This window comes from Anopheles moucheti, chromosome X, assembly GCF_943734755.1.
Source record: "Anopheles moucheti chromosome X, idAnoMoucSN_F20_07, whole genome shotgun sequence".
NCBI lineage: Eukaryota > Metazoa > Arthropoda > Insecta > Diptera > Culicidae > Anopheles > Anopheles moucheti.
Window position 1 is genome coordinate 3,098,703 of NC_069142.1, and position 25,368 is coordinate 3,124,070.

The window sequence follows — 25,368 nt, forward strand, 5'->3', positions numbered from 1 at the left end:
AAATGCCAACTGAAATGTTTGCCTTTTCTGATAATTATCAAAATAATATTTTCCCACTCCTCTACTCTCTAGAGAACACTTCAAAAGCAGATAGAACACAGTGGTGTAAGGAAACCCCCAATAGGGCCATAAAAGTACAAGAAAATAGCTTCAGCTTACAATGCAAAGCCAGAAAAACCGAATAATAACAACAAGCGGTTCATTATGAATATGAAATATAGCGGGAGCAAATTTCGTGTCATGTTATAGCTGATTTCTAGGTTATGTTACGATTTTTCTACATTTCCTTAATGCTGTGTGTTGTCTTGGCCTCGTATCAAAACGAACTTTTTCTCTCATTGTATTTCTATTGCTCTCCCTCTCGGCAGTACGTTTCACATCGATGCGAGTGTATGGGTTTATGATTGGTGCAATACCAAGAACTGTGCTACCAATCCATTGAAAAACGCCAATTTGTTGAAATTTCTTATGTACTGGCATTCAAATACCACCACACTTCAAATACACATACACACGCGCGACCAGTACAGGTGTGTGTGTGTGTGTGATTTACTTGTGCATGCATTTGGGAGCCGTGCGTTTGATAATTGTACTTTTGTTTGCATAATCACGTGTGCTTTCTATTTCTACTTCACACTAAGGCCTGAAAGTATAGCATTACGCACCAGCTTGCACACAACATACTTAATGTATACATACGTGTGTGTGTGCGTCAATGTGTATGTTTATACTCCCATTCTGTATACACGCGAGAAACGTATATAGCAGACTATGAACTACCGTCAACTACGTTTCTCTGGTGCTTTGAGGCTGACAGAAATCCTTCAAAAACTCACTATGCTGAAGCAAAACCGTATGATCGTGTGTTTGTTTGTTTGTTTTTTTCTCTTTTCCCTAACGGAGCACTTCGAACAAATACCGGTTTGACCGATTTTGTTCGATCAATATGTTTGCCTTCTTTCCCTTTCTTACCTTCCTTTTTCTTATGCTTATGGTATTGTTGCCTTTACTGTCTGTACTTGTTTAGATATATTTCGTTAACCAGTAGTTACTGAATAACTGAACAAATCTTCCTTTATTCGGCTTACTCAATTGCTGTTTATTATAACTCGTTTTGTTGTAATAAAACTATTTTATTCTTCAACTTTCGTTAAATGAAGAGAAAATAATTAAAATGTTGACCTTTTTTATGTGAGTAAAATTATTACAGCAAAAATATATTTTACGAAAATGTTAAATATTTGTTCTACAATGTTAATAATTTTAGTATCACGAAAAGCTGTAGTTATGAAACTTCTTAATAAAACACACATCTTGAGTTTGTTGCTTTTCCCGCTTTCGCGAAGCTCATAAGAAAGGTACAAGACGTACCCATACACAAGCAGTACAACTGAGCGCGTCAAGTGTATGTGAAAAATCGTGTGTATGGTTCGCTGCAGTTGTGTTGGTTGAGAAAACCGATGAAACAGTTTCGACGATAACAAATCAAAGGGTATGGCCCTTAGCGGCTGGATGCGCGAGCGAGATGGGCTATATCGTTCCGGGTATGCGTGAGCGAGTGTGAGTGAGCTCTCGTGTTTTCAATGAGGGACAGAGAGGGTATCGAATCGAAACCGATTACTTCACGACGGTCTGTACAGCGGTGTGAATGCGCGAGCGAGATGCACTACATTCATCGCAAGCACGCGAAGGAACCCGACCAGTGAGACGATTTGCTTAGTAGTGGCTGTTTTCCAAACACACTATGGTACGATGTTTGTATGGGTGTATTGCTCCCGTTCGCTTGCGCTACCCCGTCGCACACCACACCACCTTTTACAATCAAATTCTCCTACAAACATAAATACACACACACGCACACAGTTCGAGGGGGCCCAGATGCGTTCGCCCAGTTCGACTTTGACTCGGGGTTGTACGAAGAAATCGAAACTTTTTGCTTCCTTCCTTCATTCGGTCAGCATCCATAGGAGCATTCGGCTGTCTACTACAAAACTGGTGCGTGTGTATACTAAGCAAGTGGTACGTGAGCAGGCGAACGAAAACTTGAGCGCTCTTCGCCTTAGAGCAAGACGGTGGCGCGGGCCAGAGTGCGTTCGAACAATTTACAAGGTGGCGATCGGTCAAAAACAGCTTTTGTTTTGTGTTTTAAATTAATTTTTTGTTATTTCGTTGCTGTGAGTTTTGTAAACGTCTCGTTTTTTATGTTCAGAACCAAAATTTCACTTTCTAAAGCAAAACAATTATGAAAGAGGAGCGTTATATTTAATGGTGCGTAAAGGAAACTTGTTGGTTTGCGAATAGCGAAACATAATGGCAGTTTGCATATTTCCAAACCCTTATTTCGAGTAACAAATGCTTTAGAATATAGCTGCAGTAGATGTGAGAGAAATAATATTATTGTTTTGTATGTAAAGTTAAAGGAAAATTTTGTGAGCTGGGTCAAAGCATTGAATATTTGAATAGTGTTTTTAACTGTCTTTGGTGTTTACGCTCATCTGCAACAGTATTCTCGCTAAGAAGTTTTGTTTTTGAGTGAAACAGATGACATAACAGAGGATTAGAACTAGCGATAGAAGAACACAAAAATGCGAACAAGAATATGTTTATGTATGTGAGGAAAAGATCCTTTTTGGTTTAAACTGACTTAAAAACAACATCCCAAAAACCATGACAGATGTTAAATCTCATCTCAGCATTCACCGCAAAGTACGATTGTGTAAAACAACGCTACCGCGATTCGAAGATGATCGGTCAATCGGTCAGAATAATTTTAATCGATTAGAATCCCGCTACCCGATGGGAGTTACTAGTTAGTGTGATGTAGTGGTGTGTAGTCCTGATGTCGTTATAGGTGCGTCCCTTATGCGGTCAACAAACACACTCACCTATATGGCGATATTCAGTGCATGACACGATCGTGATTATCCTGCGCCGTCAGCTTAAAGTCTCTATAAAAATAACAAACAACATCGAACATCCGGCGCGTTTAACCGGTATCTACTTTAACGCAACTGTGTTATCAACGTGACGGCCTAAGCAGCAGAATTTTGCCAATGCTACAATCAAACATCAAACAGAAAAAAACCTCACGTTAGGACAGATGCAACACGCACACCTAGACGGTACGTGTTGCATCTTCGTCCTCTCGCCCTCAATCGTCGTCCGATTGCTTCTTGGTATTGTTTCGTGCAACTGATCATGCCATTAGCTACGCAGGATACGCGATCTACTAGCGTGACAGTCTGATGCGACAAATGTTTGACTTGTGTGTCTGATATAACACACTAAGCATGTGATGGTCCGTTAGATTTATGGCACACTGCTGCTATTCGTACCCAATTAACATTGTTCATCTGCCGAGTCGTTGACTTGTTTGATTGGTTCTTTGTATTTCAAAATCGATCCACAGCCTCCACATCTTCCGATCGTGCTCTGATCGTTCTAGCTCGGATCGCAAATGTTTGCGCCAGCATTGTTTTCCCTTCCAAACCTCGTTAGTCTAGCAATTTGTGTGAATTTTTTTTTTTCCCCCTGTTTGTGTGGGAGTAAAGTAAGAAAACACTCTGATCAAACAAACATTGCAACAGCACATGTGTTTTCGCTGTCCTTCTTCTCGAGCTGGAACGTTTCTTAGAATCGGTTCGAGTTGAATTCCTTCGTTTAGCAGTTATGATTTTCAGTTGAACGTATTTTCTATTGATTATCCGTTTGTGGGTACAATTTTTTTTATCAACAACTATCAAGTAGTAATCGATGATGTACGAGAGAGACCAACAGAGAGAGAGAGTGAATATCTACCAAAAAAACGGAAAAGGTAGAAAAACGGAAGAGGTTCACAAAACAGTGTGTGCGAGCGGGACAGCGGCAAGGCAAAACACAATCAACCACAATCAAAACATGCAACCAGCCTAAAAAGATGCACAACGAAAAAGGAAAATGAAAAACACTAGTTGAATGAAACAAGAAAAAAAAAGATCGCCAGCAACAATAACAACACCAACCATCAGCACCCCGTTTTTTTTGCCCGTTGTAACAATCACTGTAACAAAAAAGCCACACACTCTCCACCAAGCAACAATGTGTCGTGTGCGGAAGCGAGCGAGAAAGGAAGATGAGAAAACGAGCCAAACGCGGGATGAAACAGATGAAAATGAATAATGGAAAAATTGTGAAGATGTGAAAGAAGGGAAGGGGTTGGGAGCGGATGGTGGGGATGGGTAGGGGGTTAGGAAGAAGAGCGAGGGGATTGGAGAAATGAGGAAAAGAAGAATGATGAAGCATAGAATTCCTTTCATTCGAGGGGGGAAAACGGTGAAGAACCGGAGAGGAAATAATGAGCTGTGAGATTGAGTTTGTTTATGTGTCGGAGTGAAATGGGGGAATGTGAACGAGCGTGTGCGTATGAGCGAGGGAGAGAGAGATAGAAAATTAATAGAAAGCAAACTAATGGAAAGGGAGACAACAACACGAAAAAGGCAAGGGATAGGAAAGGAATAAATAGTAAACATTAATGCCGAAGAGCAATAGGAAAATTGGTTACAGTCCAAAAAGCTAACAGCAAAGACAGTACAATAAAAGTTAAAGAAGTAAAGAGCAAAACGAAGGATGGGAAGATGAGAAGATGTAGGGAGGATTTAAAAAGAAAAAAAAAACACAAATAAAACCGGTTGAGATGATGTTTAAGGGACAGGAAAAATGGTTTTTATACCGCGAATTCATGTTTAGAAATGTGCAGGATTGCTGTGTAGGAGGGATTTTTTGAAGGTCTTGTTAGGGAAAGCAGTTTAACGAATAAAACGTATTACGACAATAATTATACCTGTCAATTGTTAATTACAGCAAGTGTATCACTCAAAACATACGGGTGCAACAAAACCGTAGCTTCGCATCTGTGACACGTCCGTGCGTAAAAACCACGCAACAGGATCGCAACCCAGAGAGGAAAACAGAACGGTATCGAACATACCGAAAACTCTACAACAGTGCGCGCGAATTGCATCAGTGCTTGGGAGCCGCGTGCGTGTGCCTCTCTTTGTGACTTAGTGTGTTGTTGTGTTGTTTCGCATTGGTTTTTTTGGGTTCCAGTAGCTATTGAGTCATTCGCATGTGAGCGGGTGTGTTTGTGTAGTGTGGTGCTGATAAGGAAAGGGAAAGAGAGAGAGAGAGCGTGAGAGTGGTGAGCAGGAGGAAGGAATTGGAAAAAGGCTGCGATTACCAGGAGGTGAAAAGTGGCGTGGAAAGCGATGGAAACTAGCTACAACACGGCACCGATCGGTGCTGGCACCAGCGAGTTCGATATCAACATGTTCGACCAGTATGTGTACAAGGTTAGTATTCCTGTTCGTAAACGGACTTGATGTCCCTCTTGTTTTTTTTTCTTTTGGTCAGTAATATCCTTGAGTTTTTGCGGTGCTTTCGAATATTGGGCGCCACACTACCGGTTCTCTAATTCGTTTGGAACCTGGATCTGAATTTAGGAATCCAGTTATCTTAGCAGATATGCCTTAGAATCCTTATTAAATATCTCAGAATTCTCAGAAGATATCTCAGAATCCTCACAAAATACCTTAGAATCCTCAAAGAACTAAGAATCACAAAAGTACTTCAGATATAATCTCATACCTTCATCTGTGTCGACTATTCTTATAACAAAAACAATAAGATCTTATTATTGTAATTAGATCTCCATTTTGTTATCTCTGAAGTACAGAAATGAATTGTTTGTAAATGCCTGCGAGAACCTTATTTGCTCATAGGCATTTATGAATAATATTTAATCTTAATCTCGCCATATAAACTATACTCACAATAAAAAAACAACTTCCAAGATAACAATATCTGGTTTAAATGAAGAATATATAGCAGGCACGTTTGAAAGTCGCGAAAGATGATTATCATACTACCTTTTGCTTACCTTTATAAGACGACTTGCTCCTGAGAACAAGAATCGTTTGTGCCAAGGGTGTAGAATGTAACGAATAGTTGCATTAAAAACAAGTGACTGTACCAAGGTAAAACAAAAAACCAGGCCATAAAGCGATGAGCGAGGCCATCGCGCACTTATCGTTGAATTTAGTCTGGCGCGCTGCGGACGTTCGTTCGCGGACCAAACTAGCCTTCTTGGCCTTTTATCACAAAACCGGTCGAAGAATACTGCGCATTAAAGGTGGGGGAACTATCAAAAGTTCTTTAACTATTAGATGTGGATTGCAACGCAGCAGGGCAACGATTCTGAACATGTTTCGTGTCTGACGTTCGATGTAATAGAACGATTTACCTACTACATCAGCAGATGAGGCATGATAACGAGATAACAAAGGTAGAAGAACCTTTAGTTGTTGGGTGGTTTAATGTACAGTGCTGTCTAGAAGCTGACTAACATATGCATCCTTTCAAAGAACGAATATGCATAATGCGAATTAACTTTTCCGATGTTGATTGTGTATAACTCACAGTTCTTAGCAAGATATTTTCTGGATCACTGAACTCAGGATTTGGACTCCAGAATTCTAAATTAGCATCTCCAAATCCAAAATTGTCTAATGTACTCAAGGGTCACAAAAATGACAAAAAACAGGAATTAAAGTACCGATAACTGAAAATGTCATCCGTTTATGGCAATCCATTAGCTTCAACTCACTGACTAATTTACCTTGCCAGAAAGTCCACATCCAATCACACACTAAAACCGCTTGTTGCAGGTGTCAAGGAGCCACTACATTAGTAATAGAAGATGTTCTAGTGTTTACTCGCTGCGAGTAAACATTAATACGCTGCGAGGTATTCATTAAATCAAGATGAATATCTGATACTGACTCCATCAAAATAAATTAGTTCATTATGGCTGATTCAGTTCATATAAACGAGTTGTAGGTTTTGAATCTTCAGTGCGAAGTCATTATTGATCAATATTGATGAATACTCAATGAGTGGTTATTCCGCAATGATGTTCGTAATCAAATGCTAGCTGTATTTGGTTTATTTCTAGTGTTGGATGAGTCTGACTTAGATCCACCAACGTGAATGCATCTTTGAACTGAATGAAGCTGGATCTGTAGGCCAAAGAGTCATGAATCTTTGAAGATGTCTCCACCTATGTGTTACGTATCGTTACGTAAAAATCCGCCCAAGTATCATATTGCTTTAGTCCTCTAAGGAGCAAAATCCGCCTGAGGATTCATGATTTTTTTGAGAGTTGAAGGATTCATATTCATATATTCATATGAATGACTCTTCTCAATAGATTCATGAGTCATAACACTAGTTATTCCGTCTGTATATAAAATTTTTCTGAACTCCTGGAGTTTCGAATACATGAATGAATTGATTAATCTTTGAGGATGCATGTAGGGATTCGTGAGTCTTCAGAATAGAGATTCAGAATCATCCATTTCACTTAGAAATTAATTCAGATTCCCAGATATCTCAGATTTACTAGTTTGTTTCGTTAGAACGGCCTGGCCGTATCGACTTATTTTACCACAGAGCCGGATAGTCAGTCCTTGCTACGGGGGATTGGTCCGGATGGGATTCGGTCCGGTCCGTTCGTGTGAAGACCGGCACTGCTACCAATATACCACCGAGCCGCCCCGACAACAACACCACAACATTCTAACATAGATGTTGTTAATTTTGTGCGCATTTATGCATCTGGATGCTATAAAAATCAGATTTTGTCCAACATTGCCTTGGATCTCCAGTTCCTTTACGCATTCGCATATTGAACAGATTGATGGTATTTCCCGCATTCCGCTTCCCACGCTGTCGCCGCAAGGAAATGCGCAAAAAATACTTCACTCCTGCGAAATGTGGATCCTGCCTCCCCCATTACTCGTCCTTACTATCACATAGACCCATACGCATACATGTCAGGGCACGCATAGCGTTACAAGGGCAAACAAGAAATAAGAAAAATAAATTGTTATGCACACGGAAGAGCAAAACAGAAAAACCAAAATCGCAAAGACTTTGCTTCTCAGCTTTGTTTTCTTCACTGTGTCCGTGCGGTTTGTGCTTTTGTTTGACCGTTTTTATTGTTTCGTTTATATTAGTGCACTTTTATCTTCTTCTTCTTTGTTTTGTTAGCTTATCTTTCCCCCTTCCCCCTGCCTCAACGGTTTTACTTCTCGCGCGTGTTCTCATTTTTCTGGTGTTGTTTTTCCTTCCCGCAACATGGTTTTATTCGCTCCAAATCAGATGCGGCTGCTATTCCGTTGCTTTTTTTTGCGTTTCATCGCCTCACACACACACACACACACACACACACACACACACACGCACACATATACACTCGACGTTGTCTTTCCAATGTTTTAAGATTTTAAATGTTTTCCCTCTTCTCGATTCTTTCGGGGTTGTGTTGCTGCTGCTGTTGCTGTTGTTTGCTTCACCATAATCTCCTTTTTCTCCTCTCCGTTATCTCTTTCTATCGATGTTTGCTCCCGAATAAATGTATGTTGCGTTTTTGTTGTTGTTGTTGCTGTTTGTTGGTTCTGTTTAATGTTTTCCTTGTGTGTTTTTTTATCTTTCTTTGGATGCCTTCTGCTCAGTGTTTGCAGTCTTGCGACACCACTAGGGCGAGGGAAAAGAGAAGGAATGAAATGAAATTAGAATGAATTCAATGTGGCTTGAGCAGAGAATGTAATGCTGGCAGCATATATATACATAAAAAACACGGTAGTGTGGATTGCGGTGCGTGTGTAGTGCACCGGAGAGAAAGGTGGTAGAAAATGTTGTTAAACAGGTTATGTATATGTGTGTCGTGAAATGAGGAGAATGGGAAAATTGGCGTGGTGGTGGAGGTAAAGAAAAGCTGGGAATAGCAAACAAGCTGGGACAGACTGTCGTGCAACGAACAGACTGAAAGATGGATGGCAAATGGTGTGTGTGTGTGTGTGTATGTGTGTGTGTGAGAGAGAGAAAGAGAACACGGCACGATCGGATGGAGATGGCGCAGGTTTACAATCAACGTCTGTTTGGAATTGCATCTGTAACACCCTGGCGCATCCCATCTCTCACGTGTACATTACATACCGTATCGTTTATTTCGCTTCTTCCTTCCTTTAGTTGTCAACTGTGCAGGGCTGTCTTGCCTCTATTCCTTTATACTCATGTTTGGTTTTTTTTATCGTTTTTATATATTTTTTTATGTTGCATTCGCCACGATCGCTATACTTTTATTGCTTTTTTGCACCTTTCGTCCCTTTTGCCACCCACTATTCCGCACTTTGTTGATAATGTTATTCGCGACCGTAGTCGTTATGTTGTTTTATACGTTCGCTTACCAGCCTGCCATAGCTTCGTTCATTGTTTTGCTACACATTCTATGAAATGTAGTGTTCGCTTTAAATTTACTTTACAAAATGTAATTTGAAACAATGATCACAACATACCACATGTCGATGGCTTTCGGTATTCGCTGTGTTTGATTTGAATTTAGGATTCTTGTCTTGACTTTTTTTCCCCTTTTCCCCCGGTGTGTTAAAGTCGCATTTATACATAATGTAATGTTTTCAACAACAAGAAAAATACACACAAATACGATAATGCATTCCCTTCGTTACACTCTTGCCAAAAAGCCCACCCACTCCCACCAGGCGGTGGGAAAAAAAAACAACTCGCGAGATGCGAAATGAATTGTATCAGAAATAAACGTTGACGAGCGAAAGAGAGCCCCACATTCAAGATGGTGCGAGTGGAATGGGAAAAAGTGCAATGGCAGGAAGGGAAGGGATGCTGGCAAGGTTGCTGGATATGAAAAGGAGTTGATGCTGGAGTATGTATATGTGTGTGTATGTGAGCAATGGAATAAAAGGGTACGGCTAGGGAACGTGGGGGGGGAAACGCAGGAGATAGGAACGGGAGATAAAAAAGAGAGAGAAAGAGAAATAAAAACAGAGTTTCGAAATAGAAACTCAATTAAAGAAATGTGTAGATGAAAGATGGAAGAAGCGTTTGAAATCTCGCGAAGAAATAAAACAAAACGAAGTCAAATGTGTAAGCGAAGAAGATGCCGGAAGACGACTTGTGGTGGAAAAGAGTAAGAGGAGAGAAAAAAAACCGAACAACGACAGTAACAAAACTAGGGGAAGGGAATGTTAAGTCCACTGTGTGGATGGGGTGATAGGTTGATAGGGGGTGGGGGGGGGGGGGGGGGGGGGGGTAGAGGAATGGTGAGAGGAATACAACAAACAAAACCAACAAAAACATCAGATAACGATTTTGGGCTGGCATGTACCAGTTTGTGGAGCAATTGTGAAGTGGGATTGGAATAGAAATGTACCAAGAATTAATTTCGTTACCATTCATGATAAATATAATTCATCCACCAAGACCCCTTTTCCACCCACGCTGTAAATTTGCTTGATTATTCCTTCTTCTACAGTTCTTTCACTTAATACTATAACTGAATAGTGCTATAAACGAGTACGCGATGCTATAAAAGTTAAACTCCATCTTTATGGAAATGATTGTTCATGCAACGTTCATGCACACACTTTGTCCATTTGTGAATTGTGTTTGTAGCGCTACAATATTATTTACATGAATTTTTCTGGGTTAAATATTTCTGCTTTAGTTGATTGATGGTTTTTCATACATCAGTAAGAAAATGATGCTCGCAACGCTTGTTTGCTAGTTCTAGTGTTAAAGTACCTTCAATTTGCAAATGATATTGAGCATCACTGTGAAATGTGTTGCACCAAAACATGTGAATGAAATTTCAATTAGAATGGTTGAAAAATTAGATGGAGAAAGAGATGGAAAGGAAGAGAGAGAGAGAGAGAGAGAGAGAGAGAGATAGAGAGGCGGGGTAAGGTAGGAGGCGAGAGACCATGGAAGTATGGGGGAAGGAAGTCCTATGCGACGATGCTAGAATGATCTCAAAAGAAGCTGAAGGTCAATGTGATTAGCATGAGCAAAACTTTATGAGCTTCAATTGAGCTATGGAAAGAGTTTGTGATGAATATGACGACAGAGGTTGTTGATGTAAGGGGTAGAGGAACGCAAGCGGTAAGGGGAATGGGAGTGAGGGTGGGAGGGGTGGTGCTTTTTGGACCCAGTTATAGTTTCCGACTCCAACCCCATATATCCCCCCACCTCTCTCTCTCTCTCCCTGCACCACTTCATGTAACTCATCCACCCTATTCAACCCCCAAAACTGTTTTGTTGACTGACGCAACAACCATGCTACTCCATTTCTTAACCGTTTTTCTTTTTTTTTTTAGTTAGTGGAGAAATAATGTTACCCCTTCCTCGTTATTTCTCTCTCTTTTCGACTCTTGCTTAAACGAACGGCGAATAATTTATAGCTGTATTTCCTTTTTCTCCAACACATTACACCACATTACCACCGCCCCCCCCCCCCCCCCCCTTTCCCTCCCTTCACCCTGCGCACACGCTTGCCATCCACACCCCCTCCACCCGATTTATTTAAAGTGAATATTTGTTATGCAGTTTTTAGTGTAGTAACCGCAACAAAATTTAAAAGAAAACAATGCGCAAACAATGAATTCAACAGCGAAACAACGAGTTTATCAACAATTAAATGCGTGTTTTTTTTTGAAAAACTCTCCCGCTGGACATGTGTGCGCTGGACAACAAGCGCGTACACACAAACTTTTCCATCTGTCCTCATTAGGCATGGGCAGCAATGTTGGGCGCACTGTTGTGTGCTGCGTGTGTTTGTTTCGTTTTGTTCCCGTTGGTGATTGATGGGCTCTTTATTAACGAGTTTTTGCAAATATATTATTACCTTCTTATAAATATATGTTACATGACATTGTGGCGTTCGTTCGCTTCTTGCACACATTGCACTCGCATTCGCATTCTTCCACCGTTACCGGTGTTTCCGCTGCTGCCGCTGCTGTATTTATTTCTATTTAAAATTGCAACTCGGAAGCGAGCGGTTTAATTTGTTTGTTACAACCATTTCCTTCCAAACCGTACGCGTTTCCGCTTTGGTTGATTTTCTCCGCTTCCGCGTTGTGTTGGTGCAATTTGTTGCTCTTTCGCTCACACTTCTTTCGCCGTTGCCTAGCACTCGCACTCGTTGCGTTGTGCAAGATGTTTGCTTTCTCCCTCCCACCATAGACTGTGAAAGGTAGCCTGGGTGGGGGGCGGGTTGGCGCTGATGGGAGGAGGTGACGAGATTAGGCGTGGGATGATTAGAATACCAAAGAAAACTACGTTCATGCAAAATGCCAAAGAACGTAATCTTCGTGTACAGAATATTTCACTCGTGGCGCGTTTAAGTGAAGGAAGCGGATGAAAGGGAGACAAAGGGTTGAATTAATAAGGTTTCAGTGTGTAGTTCAGAAAAAAAATATATTGTGCAACTGCGCAATAGAATTACAACTTTGTAAAATCTAGTAAAGTGAATCCAGTTTGCTATGCCTTGGTATGCTATCCAGGCGTGTAATATTGGGAAAGATTGATGGTCCAGTGGTAGCCATGCTAACTTCTCACAAGACCTGCTAGATATCGAAACTTATCTAGAACAAACATTTCAGTCGAATGAAAGAATATAGGCCCCCATTCATTTGTTGACAGCTAATGAACGCTTGACAACGGTTAAGTCCATTGTACACGAAACGCTTCAGATCTAGTTAATCGTATTCTTGTCAAATATTTTAAACGAATTTATTTTATTTTAAAGAATGGTCGGAAAGTTTGTAATATTTCACTTTTTTCGTGGCATACATGGCAAGTTGTTGCAAAAGTAGACGAATAAAGGTGTTAAAATATGGGTGTAATTATAAGCTTTGCAACAGGTTGCATAATGTTATCCTTTCCTTCACAGTAAAGGGATGCAAAAAAGGGTTAAAAGGAAATTATATCTACGGTTGCGCTGTTACGTACAGCAAGCGCGTTGAACAACTCGCGGTACATAATTCTCCCGCGAAAAATAGGTATTTTTTCCCCCTCATCTACCTTGTTTTGTTTTGTGTTATTGTCTACTGCTGTGCGTTTGTGTGATTCCATTGCCTAATAGCAGCGTTGTGCTTACGTTATGGTTTGAGGCTAGGCGTTGTACGATTGTTTTAACCATGCCACATCAGAGTGGGTGGATGGGGTTGGGTGGTTGTGCTTGGAAGGTGATTCGGTTTGTGGGTTACGATGTGCAGCACAATGCACGCACTATTCCTGCTTCCGGAGTGCAAAGCAAAAAAAAGAGAACGGAGTGTAACCTAACGTAAACCTGGCAAACATAGATGCGTACTGTGGTTTTAATACAATTTTCTTCTGTAAAGAATCAAACCAATCAACCAACCAAGAATCAAATCAAACCAAGAATTATACTGTAACAATATTATAAACTTTGTCATGCCTACGGGAAAGTTTAGTACATAAATGTTAAAGTATCAATAATTGTTCAAGATTTATTCAAGTGAATTATTTGAATGGCGTAGAGTGATCGGGATAATTTAATTGGAAAATGTGAAAGGGAAAGAATTAACACATAACACCAAGAAGTATGAGCTTTCTGTCAGAATGAACAGATGTTTTGAACTTGTCGGAACAATAAACACGCAGTACTAAGGAAGATGAACTCTGTCATGTACTGAACTTGTAAGAATAATGAACACATAGTACTAAGGAAGATGAACTCTCTGTTATTGTTTGGAACTTGTTAGAATAATGAACTCTTCGTCATGCAATGAACTTGACGGCTGCCTTTACGGCAAAATATTTGAATACCCACAGCTAGCGACATTTAATGACAGCTGTATTTGTTTAAAATTTACACGCCAGTTTTGCTGAAGTCACGTTGTGAGGTCACACTAAGCCCGACCCCTGACGTAGTCAGGAAATGTTAAAATAATTAAATCTCGATAAATATCAATTGCTGCTTACTCAATCGTTGACAGCATCCACCGCACTCACCAACCAATCATATTGATTTGCGCGCTATTTTACGTGTTACGGGTCGGAGCTTTGCTAATGTTAGACGCGGACGTATACTCGGGAAACGATCGTAAAAGATCGTCAGCTTATGCATAACTAGTCGTATCACACCGTTCATTTTTTTTGAAACAGGACATGTTTCACGAAGTTAATAGCCGGTGGGAAAACGGTCCAGCCTGCACAGCCTTTGACACTTTTCTCGCTGAATTAGCGTATTATATATCAGCACAGGCGCAAATTGTTTGTTTGTCCAAGGTGAGAAAAGCTTTAAAGATGTAAGCTGATCGGTTGACAACGAGATATTAATGCCTGGTAATGATATATTTTATTACCACTCAGCATTTCCTTCGACGGCATTATTTAAAAAAAAAACAGGAACTCGTCTCTCTCTGGAGGTGTTCATATGCGAACTGCCAGTAGTTGCACAATCGTTTGTTTGCTTCTTATTTTGACGATCGCTTTATCACGCGCAATGTGGCAAAATGGGCAACTCCCTATTCCGGGTCATCCGCTCGTGTGTCCATTTGTAAGTTGTCCCACTTATCGTAGGTCTAGTCGCTTTCTATTATGCGTTAGCTTGCGCACGCCACCACAGCATCCCTATGTGGGTCAGTGCGAGATAGGGACGGCAGTGTGCATCTGACAATGCATTTCTATTGCCAGTGCACTGGCCTGCACGAATGAGAGTGCAACGATTTCTTCCAGCTTTAGAGCGGTGGCAATTCTTATCGCGCGGAACCTATTGCATCCAGCATTTAAACTTGCGATTGAAGTCGAAGTCGATGTGGGGTAACGATGATACCGAGTTTGGAGCTAAAACATGCGAAGATTTTATTTCCCTACAAAACGAAACCATGTTAAGCTAGATTAGTTTATTAGTAATGCAAACGCTCACAATCTGTGTGAGATGTAGAAATTGAGTGGGGTGAAGAAGAGAAGGCAAGAGTAATAAGAAAGTTGCAGAACAAAACAGATCAGATCACGCGAATTGATGGGAACTTGGAAAAGCGATTAGTTGATGAATTTGGGCGAGATTTTGTGGAAATTGTGTATGGTTTAGACAGATTGAAGGAAGTATTTAAGTGATCCATAGAAGATAGCGAATGTGTGACAGAAATCCCAACATTGGGGTAGATACGGTAGATAAGTTTACGAGCAACTTGGTAAAATAAATTCAACTCCTCTTGCTCATGATATACGTGGCATCAGGTCTGTCTGATAGAGTCCGTCTAACAAAAATTAGAACGTTGATTTAGCTCTTGCTTCATTGATGTTATTTCTTACATTCGGGCTCAATCTGAGACCCATTATACCTTGCACATGATCGCAATCATGTATCCTCCAGAATATATAGAATATCCCGTTGAATTTTTAATCGTACTATAGTTTTACAATCTTAAAACAAAACTGTTGCTGAAGTCATTTCATACGGCATATGCCCAATTCCCAGCCGTGGTATACAACGATCTAGACGAGGACATCTTGGTTGGTCCACGTTGGTGGGGTTTCGTTCTTACTTTGCTTCGCCGCAAAGTAAACGAAATGAGTAAGATCTTTGCTACAGATTAACAAGAAGCAGGTCGACGACATAATGCAATATTTTTTTATCGCCTTCAGTTTCCTGTGCGAGTTCTCGTTTATTTGTTTATTTGCACGCTTCAAAGAACTTTACCCAACGCTGGAGCGGAGCGTACACCTGGTGCAAGGTTCGGTGAACAGTCTGTAAATAGCGATAGTGGATATGTTTAAAGTTGGTGCTTCCGCCGTAGGGTAGTACTACTGTACTATCGTCTTCTCGAGCGGGACGAATAGTTGAAACCGTTGATAATGCATGATATGAACAACAACCCGAACCAGGGGTCAAATCCCGTCCCGAGACACTTCGGCTTTTCGATTGCGCACCGGTCTTTTTTGTGCTGTGTCTGTAACAGTGTTTGTAGTTTCAATTATAAACAAGCGAATTGGTGTTGTAAGCTCACATTATCAATACAGAGCAGGTCTGCTACATCTGTTTATTGGGATCTTCACACTGTACACCTTAATCTGATAACGCATCCAGTACATCTCTCTTTCTCGCACCCACACAACCCATTCTTCACCAGCCTAAATCGATCGTCGACGCTGTGGCGGCTACGCGAGCCGAAGGTTACGAAAAGCGTCATTAAAAATTTAAATTACAGCAATCTAATCTCTCGCAGCTTTGGTGTGATGATATCTTATCAAATTGAAAAACACTTCCCAAATCCTATCCTTCTTAGTATGCTTGTGATAAAGCAAAAACACTAAGCAAATAAAAAATTCCAAACATGGTGTAAACCATCAACAACAACAAAAAACCCATGTTCAACATAAAACAAATGGATATGAGAAAATCTAAACGAGTGCGATCTTCAGCAAAATTGGTAAAATTTTTTTAAACCAATAATGGGGCAGATCATAAAATAAGTTAGAAAGATTGAGATTGAGTGATTGAGTCTGAATCTGTCAAATTCAACCAACCCTTTTGTTGTGGGAGATTCTCTATAACCTTTAGTTTTTGTTCACAGGTTCTCTTTCAATCGTTAATTTTGTTTCCTTACTACGTTTTCTTTACTTACTTTTGTCGCTCTTCTTCGCCACTGCATCTTAACTTCCTAGCTTTCACTAATATCCTTCTTGTTCGCGTCTTCAATTCGTTCTGCCTGCCCGTAACGTTGCGATCGTTTCATCCTGTCGCCTGTCACCGCGCCAGGGATGTCGCAACGCAGGTTCAACGAACCTGATTGGTTCGTTCCGTTCCGCTTCGAAAAAAATATGCAACTTTTTCCCATCACTAAGACGGCCAGCGGGAACGCATAGCAAATTGTTTTAAAATATTTCTATAGCGATATGAAAATTGCCACCCTTCATCTGGTGAAGAATTAGAAAAAAAGGCAAACCAAATGCGGTGTTCGTTTATGTTGACGCTTGTTAGAATTCCTTCCCAGCAGCACTAGCCTCGCCTGTACTTACGTACGTCTAAGCATGTGCGATGCCCTTATCGTGCCAGTGTTTATTTGTTTCTCCCAAACAAAGATAAGCACTTTCCATGTAGAATTTCCTTAATAACAACTCCGACCGTATGTTTTTCCTTTCCGTCTTATCGAACGAATCCACCGTCTTATCACCGGTTATCCGTTCTATTACTTGTTCCCTTCGCATGCGTAGTCCGCTGCTCGCAGTCGCTGTTCGCCATGAAGCATGCTATCAAAGCCGGTAAAATTTTAAAATAATACACCGCCACTATAGAACGATCACCGAGCATGCTTTTGTTTGTTTGTTTGTTTTTAGTACGATTCTGTGCATTAGACATGCGTTACTTATTGACATTACGGCATGCAAGTTGAAAGAATATCATTTGCGATAAGGATTTTTCCTTACCATGCGGTGTGCACTATGAGATGGAACAACGTAGCGCAAACCTTTGGCTCTGACCCATTTGGACCGTATATATAGGATGGAGCGCTATAAAACCTGTGTGTGCCTTTTCTTCTTGGTTTAACGACCTGCTGGGTCATGCCCGCACCGCTGTATGATGGCTTGCTAGACTTATTTTTACCACGGATAATCAACTCAATGCTGTCGAGACGGAGCCGATCCAGATGAGATTCGTTCCACGATACCGCGGGCTCGTTTGTGTGTGTGTGTGTGTTTGGAGCCTTATTCTCTTGGTGAAGCTGAAAGCGGGCTCCATTAGAACACTATTAGTATTTTTAGTACAATTTCGACCACGTTCGTCGGATGAACAGATGAACACTTATCGTTCAAATGTTGCTGTACTAAATGATGCCTGTAAGTATATACACCGCACGGTTCGAAAACCAGCGAATGTCTCGGCACTGGGCCACGCAACGCCAAAACGTACATTCACCAGCTTCTTCGCCGTTACGGCATTAGGTTGTGTTTCTTGTTATTCACATACATATATCGGTTCCTCGAAACATGATTGACCTCATTCGAAGAGCTTTGCGGGCTTGTTGTTGTGCTGCTGCTGCTGCTGTGGCGGACGGCAGAGAAGGCCAAACCGTGTGCTGTGGAGGTGGAAAGGGAATCGAGTGGAAAATGATATTCTCATCCCCTCCTCTCCCCTCCCCTCCCCACCTTTCCCTTCTACACCCTACCACTACTGTACTAGTAAGTTTTCCACCAGTTTCGCCGTATTACCCATTTTCTTCAGGTATGTCTATATGTGTGTGTGTGTGTATGTGGGAGGAGGGAAGGGGGGAAAGAGTGGGAGGAATTGCATTTATTCATGCTGCACATGCAGCATATTTGTGCGCATACTACCCACTTTGTTTCCGACTATTTCCCTCTCCCACTCCCTCCCACACAGACATACACACACACACACGTGTCTATTTCTCTTAAAGTCCCTTCATTAACATTGCTGTTTGCACATATCTGCTACGGTCTCTTTCTCTCTGTCTCTTTCTCATGTGAAGAGAAAACTTTGCGGAAACTGGTAGAAAATGGTTGGACTTTGGAACCGGGATTGTTTGTTTGCTTGTTGCAACTAATGACGTGACACAATGGGCTACTATTGTTTTCTGGCAATTCGTGTAACAAACACATACATATTGTACCACCTCCCTCTCCCTGTTCGGTGGTTCTTCCACCACCCAACGCGGTCCTCAAGGCTAGGTTTAGCAAAGGGGTTGCATAAATATTTATTTGAATTCACGTTCCACATAAAAAAACCACACACACAAACAGGGGAAGAGCGCAAAGTGAAGCATACAGAATTTGGTAAAGTGAGGAGAAATAAAGATACAATCATAATATACTTGCCGGGAAATCATAAAAATGTGTTCACATTACCAGCTTTTTCCCAATGGGTGGCAGATAGGGGGCAGATGGGAGGATGGGGGGAAAAAAAACACCCCGAATGAGTTCGTTTACTTGTTTGTGCATAACACAGTGAAGTAGTTATTTGTTCCGACGAGTTTTCTTCGTCCGTGCGTTTGCTTGATTAACCGTTTTGTCTGTTACCGGGTTGTGCAAGTGGTGATAGCTAGCCATTTTAACAAGCTGACCCACTGTTAAAATGGGTTGCATTATAATTACAATGCAGTAGAAAGGAGTTGCGATTAGCGCCGCTGCTGTGCAGAAGAGTTCATTATGTTGTTGTAAAATGTTCATTCATGCGCTGTTCGCATTTTAGTACATTTAATTAAATAGTGAGTGAACAGTGCGAAATGGTAATGATGATGGCAGTTTAATGATTTGTTGTAACGAACGCCATCTTAAAAACTCTCTCTTTCCATGAGAAAAGACCTCTTCAGGTTTTAGTACAATACTAGCTGAATAGTTTGAAGCATATTTAAATTGTAATATCTACTGATGGTTTCCATGTAAATCAAATCTTTAAGCAAAGCTTGCTTCGATTAGCACACTAAAATTCTTCAGATGAAGTCGTGTGAGATATAACTCTTTGTTTAGACAAAGGTCCACAATAGTGTTGAGCTTAATGAATCTTTTGCGAAGAGTCATTCATATGAATCTTTAAAGAGGAGTCATTCAAATCATGCTCTGATTATCAAAAGCTTAATGAATCCTCAAGATTTATGTATCCTCGAGATTCATGAATCTTCAGAGATTCATGAATCCTCGTAGATTCATGAATCCTTGAGATTCATGAATCATTAAGAATCATGAATTCTCGAGATTCATGAATCCTCATAGGTTCATGAATGCTCATAGATTTATGAATTTCTTCAGAAACATAATTTTGATGGGTTTTTTATAATTCTCGCGTCTTTAATAAGAAGTTTCATACAGATTAAGTTATTATTAGCACTGCTAGCATACTTATAGCTAGATTGCTTATACCCAATCGGAATGAATTTTCTTCTAGTGACCGTAACTTCATGTTACACTTAAAATAGAGATCTGAATCTGAATTACCCAACACTAGTCCAGAGCTAACTCCTTGTACTAAAATACACAACACGATCAAAAGGAGTCAAAGAGAGGAGTTTCTCAATGTTGTTTGACAACGTTTGCATACGTTTTCCTTCTTCGAGAAGTATGAACAAGCTTTACTGGTCAGGTCTAAACTGATTTCTTTACAGAATAATTTAATTTTGAATGGCATTTTTTCATTGGATAATCTTCAAAAAGACGTTTGACACAACCAACAATCATAGTGATAGTGCCCTCTCACAAGTAAACATTTGTCAAATGATGAACCTGTGCGGCAGATGAACTTTTTGTTTTTAGTACTATATTGTACTAAAAGTTACGTTAATACGTTATTTACGTAATGTAACAACTACGTTACGTTAGTTGTTAATACTATCTATTACAATTCTACTATCTAAATGATGAATTTCTCATCGAATGGTAACTGAAGATACTTGCGAGAAATGCTCCAGCTATAAGCAATAGTTCTTAAAGGTTCACTATAATATTACACTATTGTAAGAATGTTAAGCTATGCATACCTTTTGTGTTTGCCGCGTAATGGTTTTTTTATTCGTTACGAACACCGTGAATAGCGATTGTTTACTGTTTTAGCCTTATGATAGACGTAACAGTATTACGCCCGGACCGCCACGTACTTTATCATCCCTCGCCACCGTACGCTTATCAACGCCATTTTGCATTTTGCAATCGTGTTGCTTATAAAACGCGCATTCCGTGGTAAAACACGGAAACTGAGCAGGGTCGAACGCAATGTGCGCAAATCGTCGTTAGGTGGAAAAGTGGGCTGTATGTTTAGTTTCGTACTATCTGCAGCTGATTGTTTTCCTAATATTATCCTGCATTATTTATCTTTCGGGATTGGAAGCGGAAGCGTCGAACAAATACCATCAGCTGTTTGCAATTAGAAAGCTGAGAAAAGCATGCGAGCTTATCACTGCACAGGCGGAACGATGATGGTTTAGTTGAGAAAAGAACAAACGCAGCTAATGCGCGCGTGTTACCCTTGCGTTACCGATCGAAACTTAATCTATTTGTTTAATAATTTTTTTTCTTCTACCGATAGCATTTGCAACCTTGATTTTATTGTCCCGTTTTTTCAGCTTGCCCTGCCCTGTTTCGGGCGAAACAAATAAACCTCATGTATCTTCGGTGCGCGATTTCTAAGCAAGCAACGAATGGGGCGCATCTTTTCTGAACATTTAAACAAGTGCAGCAGTTGCCCCGTTCTGGGGGGATGGCGGGGTCTCCGTTTCTCGGGAAGGCCGCAACACACGCGGTTTCGGGCGATATGACCCACTTCAGCCCGATTGCGATGGTATGCGACACCCGCAACACACTTAAAACAGCCCCAAAACCCACGCAACTCCCTTGTGGTGCCGGTTGGGTCGTGGGTTTGTGCGTTTCGTTCGGTGTCTTTGGACAACACTCGCACATCTGATGTACTGATTGTTCCGATGCTATTATTCAACTGAGGCGCTGTTTCCTTACGTTTCCGCGATCGGTAGCGAATTCGTGACCAAGAACTGCATACAAATGTACCGATAAAACCGCCACTATTCTGCGATTACTCTTCGAGCGTTTTTGCAACTATTTGCTCCGATGGCTGTTCCAATCGCTTTGCTATGTGATTTATACGTTACGAACTCCGAAGCAATGACTTTGCAACTCAATCAAATTTCGAGAGCCTTCCCCTTTGGGAGGGACATGTTATCGTCCGAAAAGTTGGGCGAACGCATCCAACACTTCCGCGCTGGCAATGTCGCTCGTCTAGTATTCCAGAGTCCGGCGAGTGCATCCGGATTTTGCTGAACGCACAAAACTGCATCTCCGCTGTTTGGGTCGTAAAAACCAGCTAAAGTACGCTCCTGAAATAACATAACGCTGGAAACCGGAGCGTACAACTGGTGATATCCTTCGCATTCTATATCCGTGGTGACTCCACGCTGGTTGGGAATGACAGACAGGAAGGTTCTCGTGTATTTATTTGCGTAGTTAAAACGCTTCTTTTACAGCGCACTATCATCGGTCTCGCTTTCTTGTGCGTTGTGGGTGTATATGTGTGAAGCGAAGGAGTTAGCCCATCGCTGGAACAATGGGTGACCTTCTCTTCCTTTCTTCCATCCTTATCCCGAGCATAATTCCTTCACGGTACACTCAAGACATGTCGGAGGCGCGCGCGCGCCCGCGTATTCGTACGAAGGTCAGTCATTCCGGGCGATGGCGAAGGTGGCAAAAGGAAATCCGGACAGAGCTAAGTCGATTGAAGTCGTAAAAAGTTTTGTCGCTCGTATAGTTTCGCTCGTAAAATCGAAACAACGATTGACGCGGGCGAGAAACGGAGCGCACACTGTGCAAATGGGTGAAGGGTGGAATTGTGGACGCAAAGTGTATCATTAAAAACTACTGGTCGCATTTTATTTTTTTTTCACAACGCTTAATGGAGGACATCGTCTCAAGGAAAAAGTGCATGCCGTGCCAGTTGGAAGTTTCTCAGCGGTGAAGCGGGATTTTGGTGCCTTCCATTCCCACGGTATCCTTTCGCGAACCACCTAAACACTGTCGGTTCCTGTGGTACTTGCCGCTGCAAGTTGTGCGGAAGACTGTAAAAGGGCATTGAAGTAGCTGACCCGTTTGATAGCTATATTCAATTAAAATTAGCACAAGATTAAAATTCGATTGCCGCTGTGAGAGGTATTAAGATTTGCAATTTTGCAGACTACGGTGTTCCAAGAATTTGCTGGAAACCTTCAATTGAGCGGTGCAATAAAAGTGCGTGCTTAGCGTATGACATTTGCATAAGCCTCGAGCAATCTAGTTGGTAAGGATGAGTTATGATGTGCGTTCACCGCCAAGCGTCAACTCCACGCCGGTTGGACGCAGACACACAAATAAATAAGTAATTTATCGCCACGCCAGTTACACCGCAGCTGGAATAGTGCCAGGCGGCGATACACATTTCCTGCGTCAACAGGTGGCACTCACGGTGAGCGAGCGGTGGTAGGCAATGCAACACCAGGAGACAGGAATGCACTGATGGAAAAGTCTTTTTTTTGCCGTACGCCAAATCTGTTGTTTATGTACGTTGTCACCTTCGGCAAAACAAAAAGGGCGTAATGGAATGTCCGTCCCGGGGATGACATGTTTACTGCTGGCTGGTTTACCTCCGGTTCCGCTCATGCAACACACAGCAAACTAATGCCGATTTGCATAAACATCTAATGCACACCTCATTAACCTTTTGTCTTTTCGCTTAATGCTTCCTTTCAGACGTTTCACACACCTTCGTTCGGCGATGATGAGTTCGATATACAGTCGATGAACAGTCACCTGCAGCAATCGCAACAGCAGCAACCCCAGCAACAACAGCAGCATCATCCGCAACAGCACCAACAACAGCAACAGTATCAAATGCACAGCAGTTCGCAACAACAGTCCGGCCATATGGTGGGAATGATGCAGGATCAGCAGCAGTCCGGCTACGGCCAATGGCACCAGGATATGAACCATCACAGGTAAGCCAAAGGAGGTGCATCATCAATAGCATGAGGCGCATTATATAGTTATATTCTCGGTGCGCTCCAACTGTCAATATTACACAACTTAGACAGCGTATGGTAAGGTTTGGCCTAACGACCTATAAGGCAAGTTCTGCTTTGTACAGGACGGGCTATCCAGCTACGGGTAGGAAGCCAAGGTTTGCCACAAAAGGTTCCTCAAGACTTCAAAGATTTTTGTGCCACAAAGAAGAATGACTTCTTGTGACATGAATCTAACATCTTGGCTCAGGCACTTAGCAATCTGAGGTCACTGAGGACTCGGAGATCTCTGTGTATTCTGCGTTCTGAGAGGAGTATGCGATCTCAGAGGAATCTGGATGATTGAGGATTTAGAGATCTCTAAGGATTCTGAGATCTCTAAAGATTCTGATCTCTAAGGACTATGAGATTTCTGAGGACTCTTAGCTTTTTAAGAATTCTGAGATCTCTGAGAATTCTGAAATCTCTGAAAACTCTGAGGACTCTGAGATCTATTAGGATTTTGAGATCTCTGGGAATTCTGAGGATTCTGAGATCTATAAGGATTTTGAAATCTCTGAAAACTCCATGAGATCTGTGATCTCTGAAAACGCTGAGAGATCTGATAACTAGGAGGATAAATAGATTATAACAACTTCTTGTACATTCGTTTGTTAAACTTTTCGAAAAATATTCGATAACGCAAATTTCACGCACGAAATTTCCCTTCTACCGAATACAGTATAGTGTACACCTCGAAAAGAGTTGGAGAATTCTGAAATTTTAAACTCAAAAAATCTCCAATTTTGTCGTCTATCTGTCATACAGCATTTAATACAATTGCCGACTCTGATTTAGATGAGCTACAGTGTATCCCTCAACCGTTTTGCTAGAGCCCAATATGGTTGATGGCAGCTTCCACATCACGTAGTTCCATTACTATCACAGCGACATCGTCACAATTCAGAATTTCTCTACACCAAATATTGCCACCAATCATATACGGATTCAGGCGTGTTTTGTTCCCTTCATAAAGCAATGCAAACAAAAAACACTTTCACTTGATTTTGATGCAAAAAAACCGCTTCGGACTTGACCTTGACTCCCGGTGTACATACATTTTACAGCTATCGAGGCGTCAAAGAACGCGCCTACATGTAGGCATCATCATCCCCCATGGTGGTGCCTGCGGTGTGTTGTTCCAAAGCAAAACAAAACACACAAAACGTGCCGGTTTGAACCCTCAAAAAAAATAAAATAACCGACCCGAACAAATGAAACCGGACCGAAAAAAAAGCACGAGGCAGAACAGCGGTTTTTCTACCACCGCCGCGTCGTGTGTCGCGTGGAGAAGAAGCTCCTATACCTGTTACGTTAGCGTATGGAGTTTATAGTAGTACGCGCGAACGCCCAGCTGATCGCCGATGCGCCCTGCGGGCGGTTTTTTGTTGTTGTTGTTGCTCATTGTTGTTGTTTCATTTCTTCACCTTTTCACACTCGTTTCGTTTCACTTTCTCCAACAAAACACAGCCCGTACACGCTACAGTCACCGAACCAGCCAACCTACCATCAGCTGAACGCTAGTCCGAACAACAATCCCACGCTGCACGTGATGCAGCCGCCCCAGCAGTCCCCCTCGATGGTACCACCCGCGCAGCAGCAGCAACAGCTATCACCCCAGCAGCAGCAGCTCGTTGGCGGAAATGCGCTCAGCTTCATTGGGCGCTCGCCACCCCAGAACGGTGTTGGGCAGGGTACGGAAAACGGCACCACCAGCGACGACAGCGACGACACGATTCCGGTAAGCGCGGGTGGAAGGAGGGGTTAGTGGGGAGTATTGGGGGGGGGGTCCTAGGGACCGCTTGATAAATAATTGCCCACCCGAGGGTGTGTGTGTGATGCGCGCGTCTGGGTCGCCCGCGGGGGTGGAGAAGAAGGGTGGAAAAAAGGATTCACACCCCCTTTTACCCCCTTTTTGGGCACCGATTTTTGATCGCTCTTTTTT

General features: G+C 41.8%; 1 protein-coding gene across 2 annotated transcripts in view; it reads left to right on the top strand.

The window, feature by feature from the left end:
• Positions 1-1,957: 1,957 nt before the first annotated feature.
• LOC128307463 (TOX high mobility group box family member 3-like) overlaps positions 1,958-25,368 on the top strand; it is a 40,355-nt gene continuing 16,944 nt past the window's right edge. Inside the window, exons 1-4 of one of the 2 annotated variants that reach the window (XM_053045323.1) lie at positions 1,958-2,019; positions 4,840-5,327; positions 23,116-23,360; positions 24,894-25,164. In XM_053045323.1, coding sequence (XP_052901283.1) covers positions 5,244-5,327; positions 23,116-23,360; positions 24,894-25,164 — 600 coding nt within the window. In that variant the 5' untranslated portion in view covers positions 1,958-2,019; positions 4,840-5,243. Of the gene's footprint in view, positions 2,020-3,582; positions 5,328-23,115; positions 23,361-24,893; positions 25,165-25,368 lie in introns of those variants that run through there. The other variant, XM_053045322.1, reaches the window with a different exon arrangement.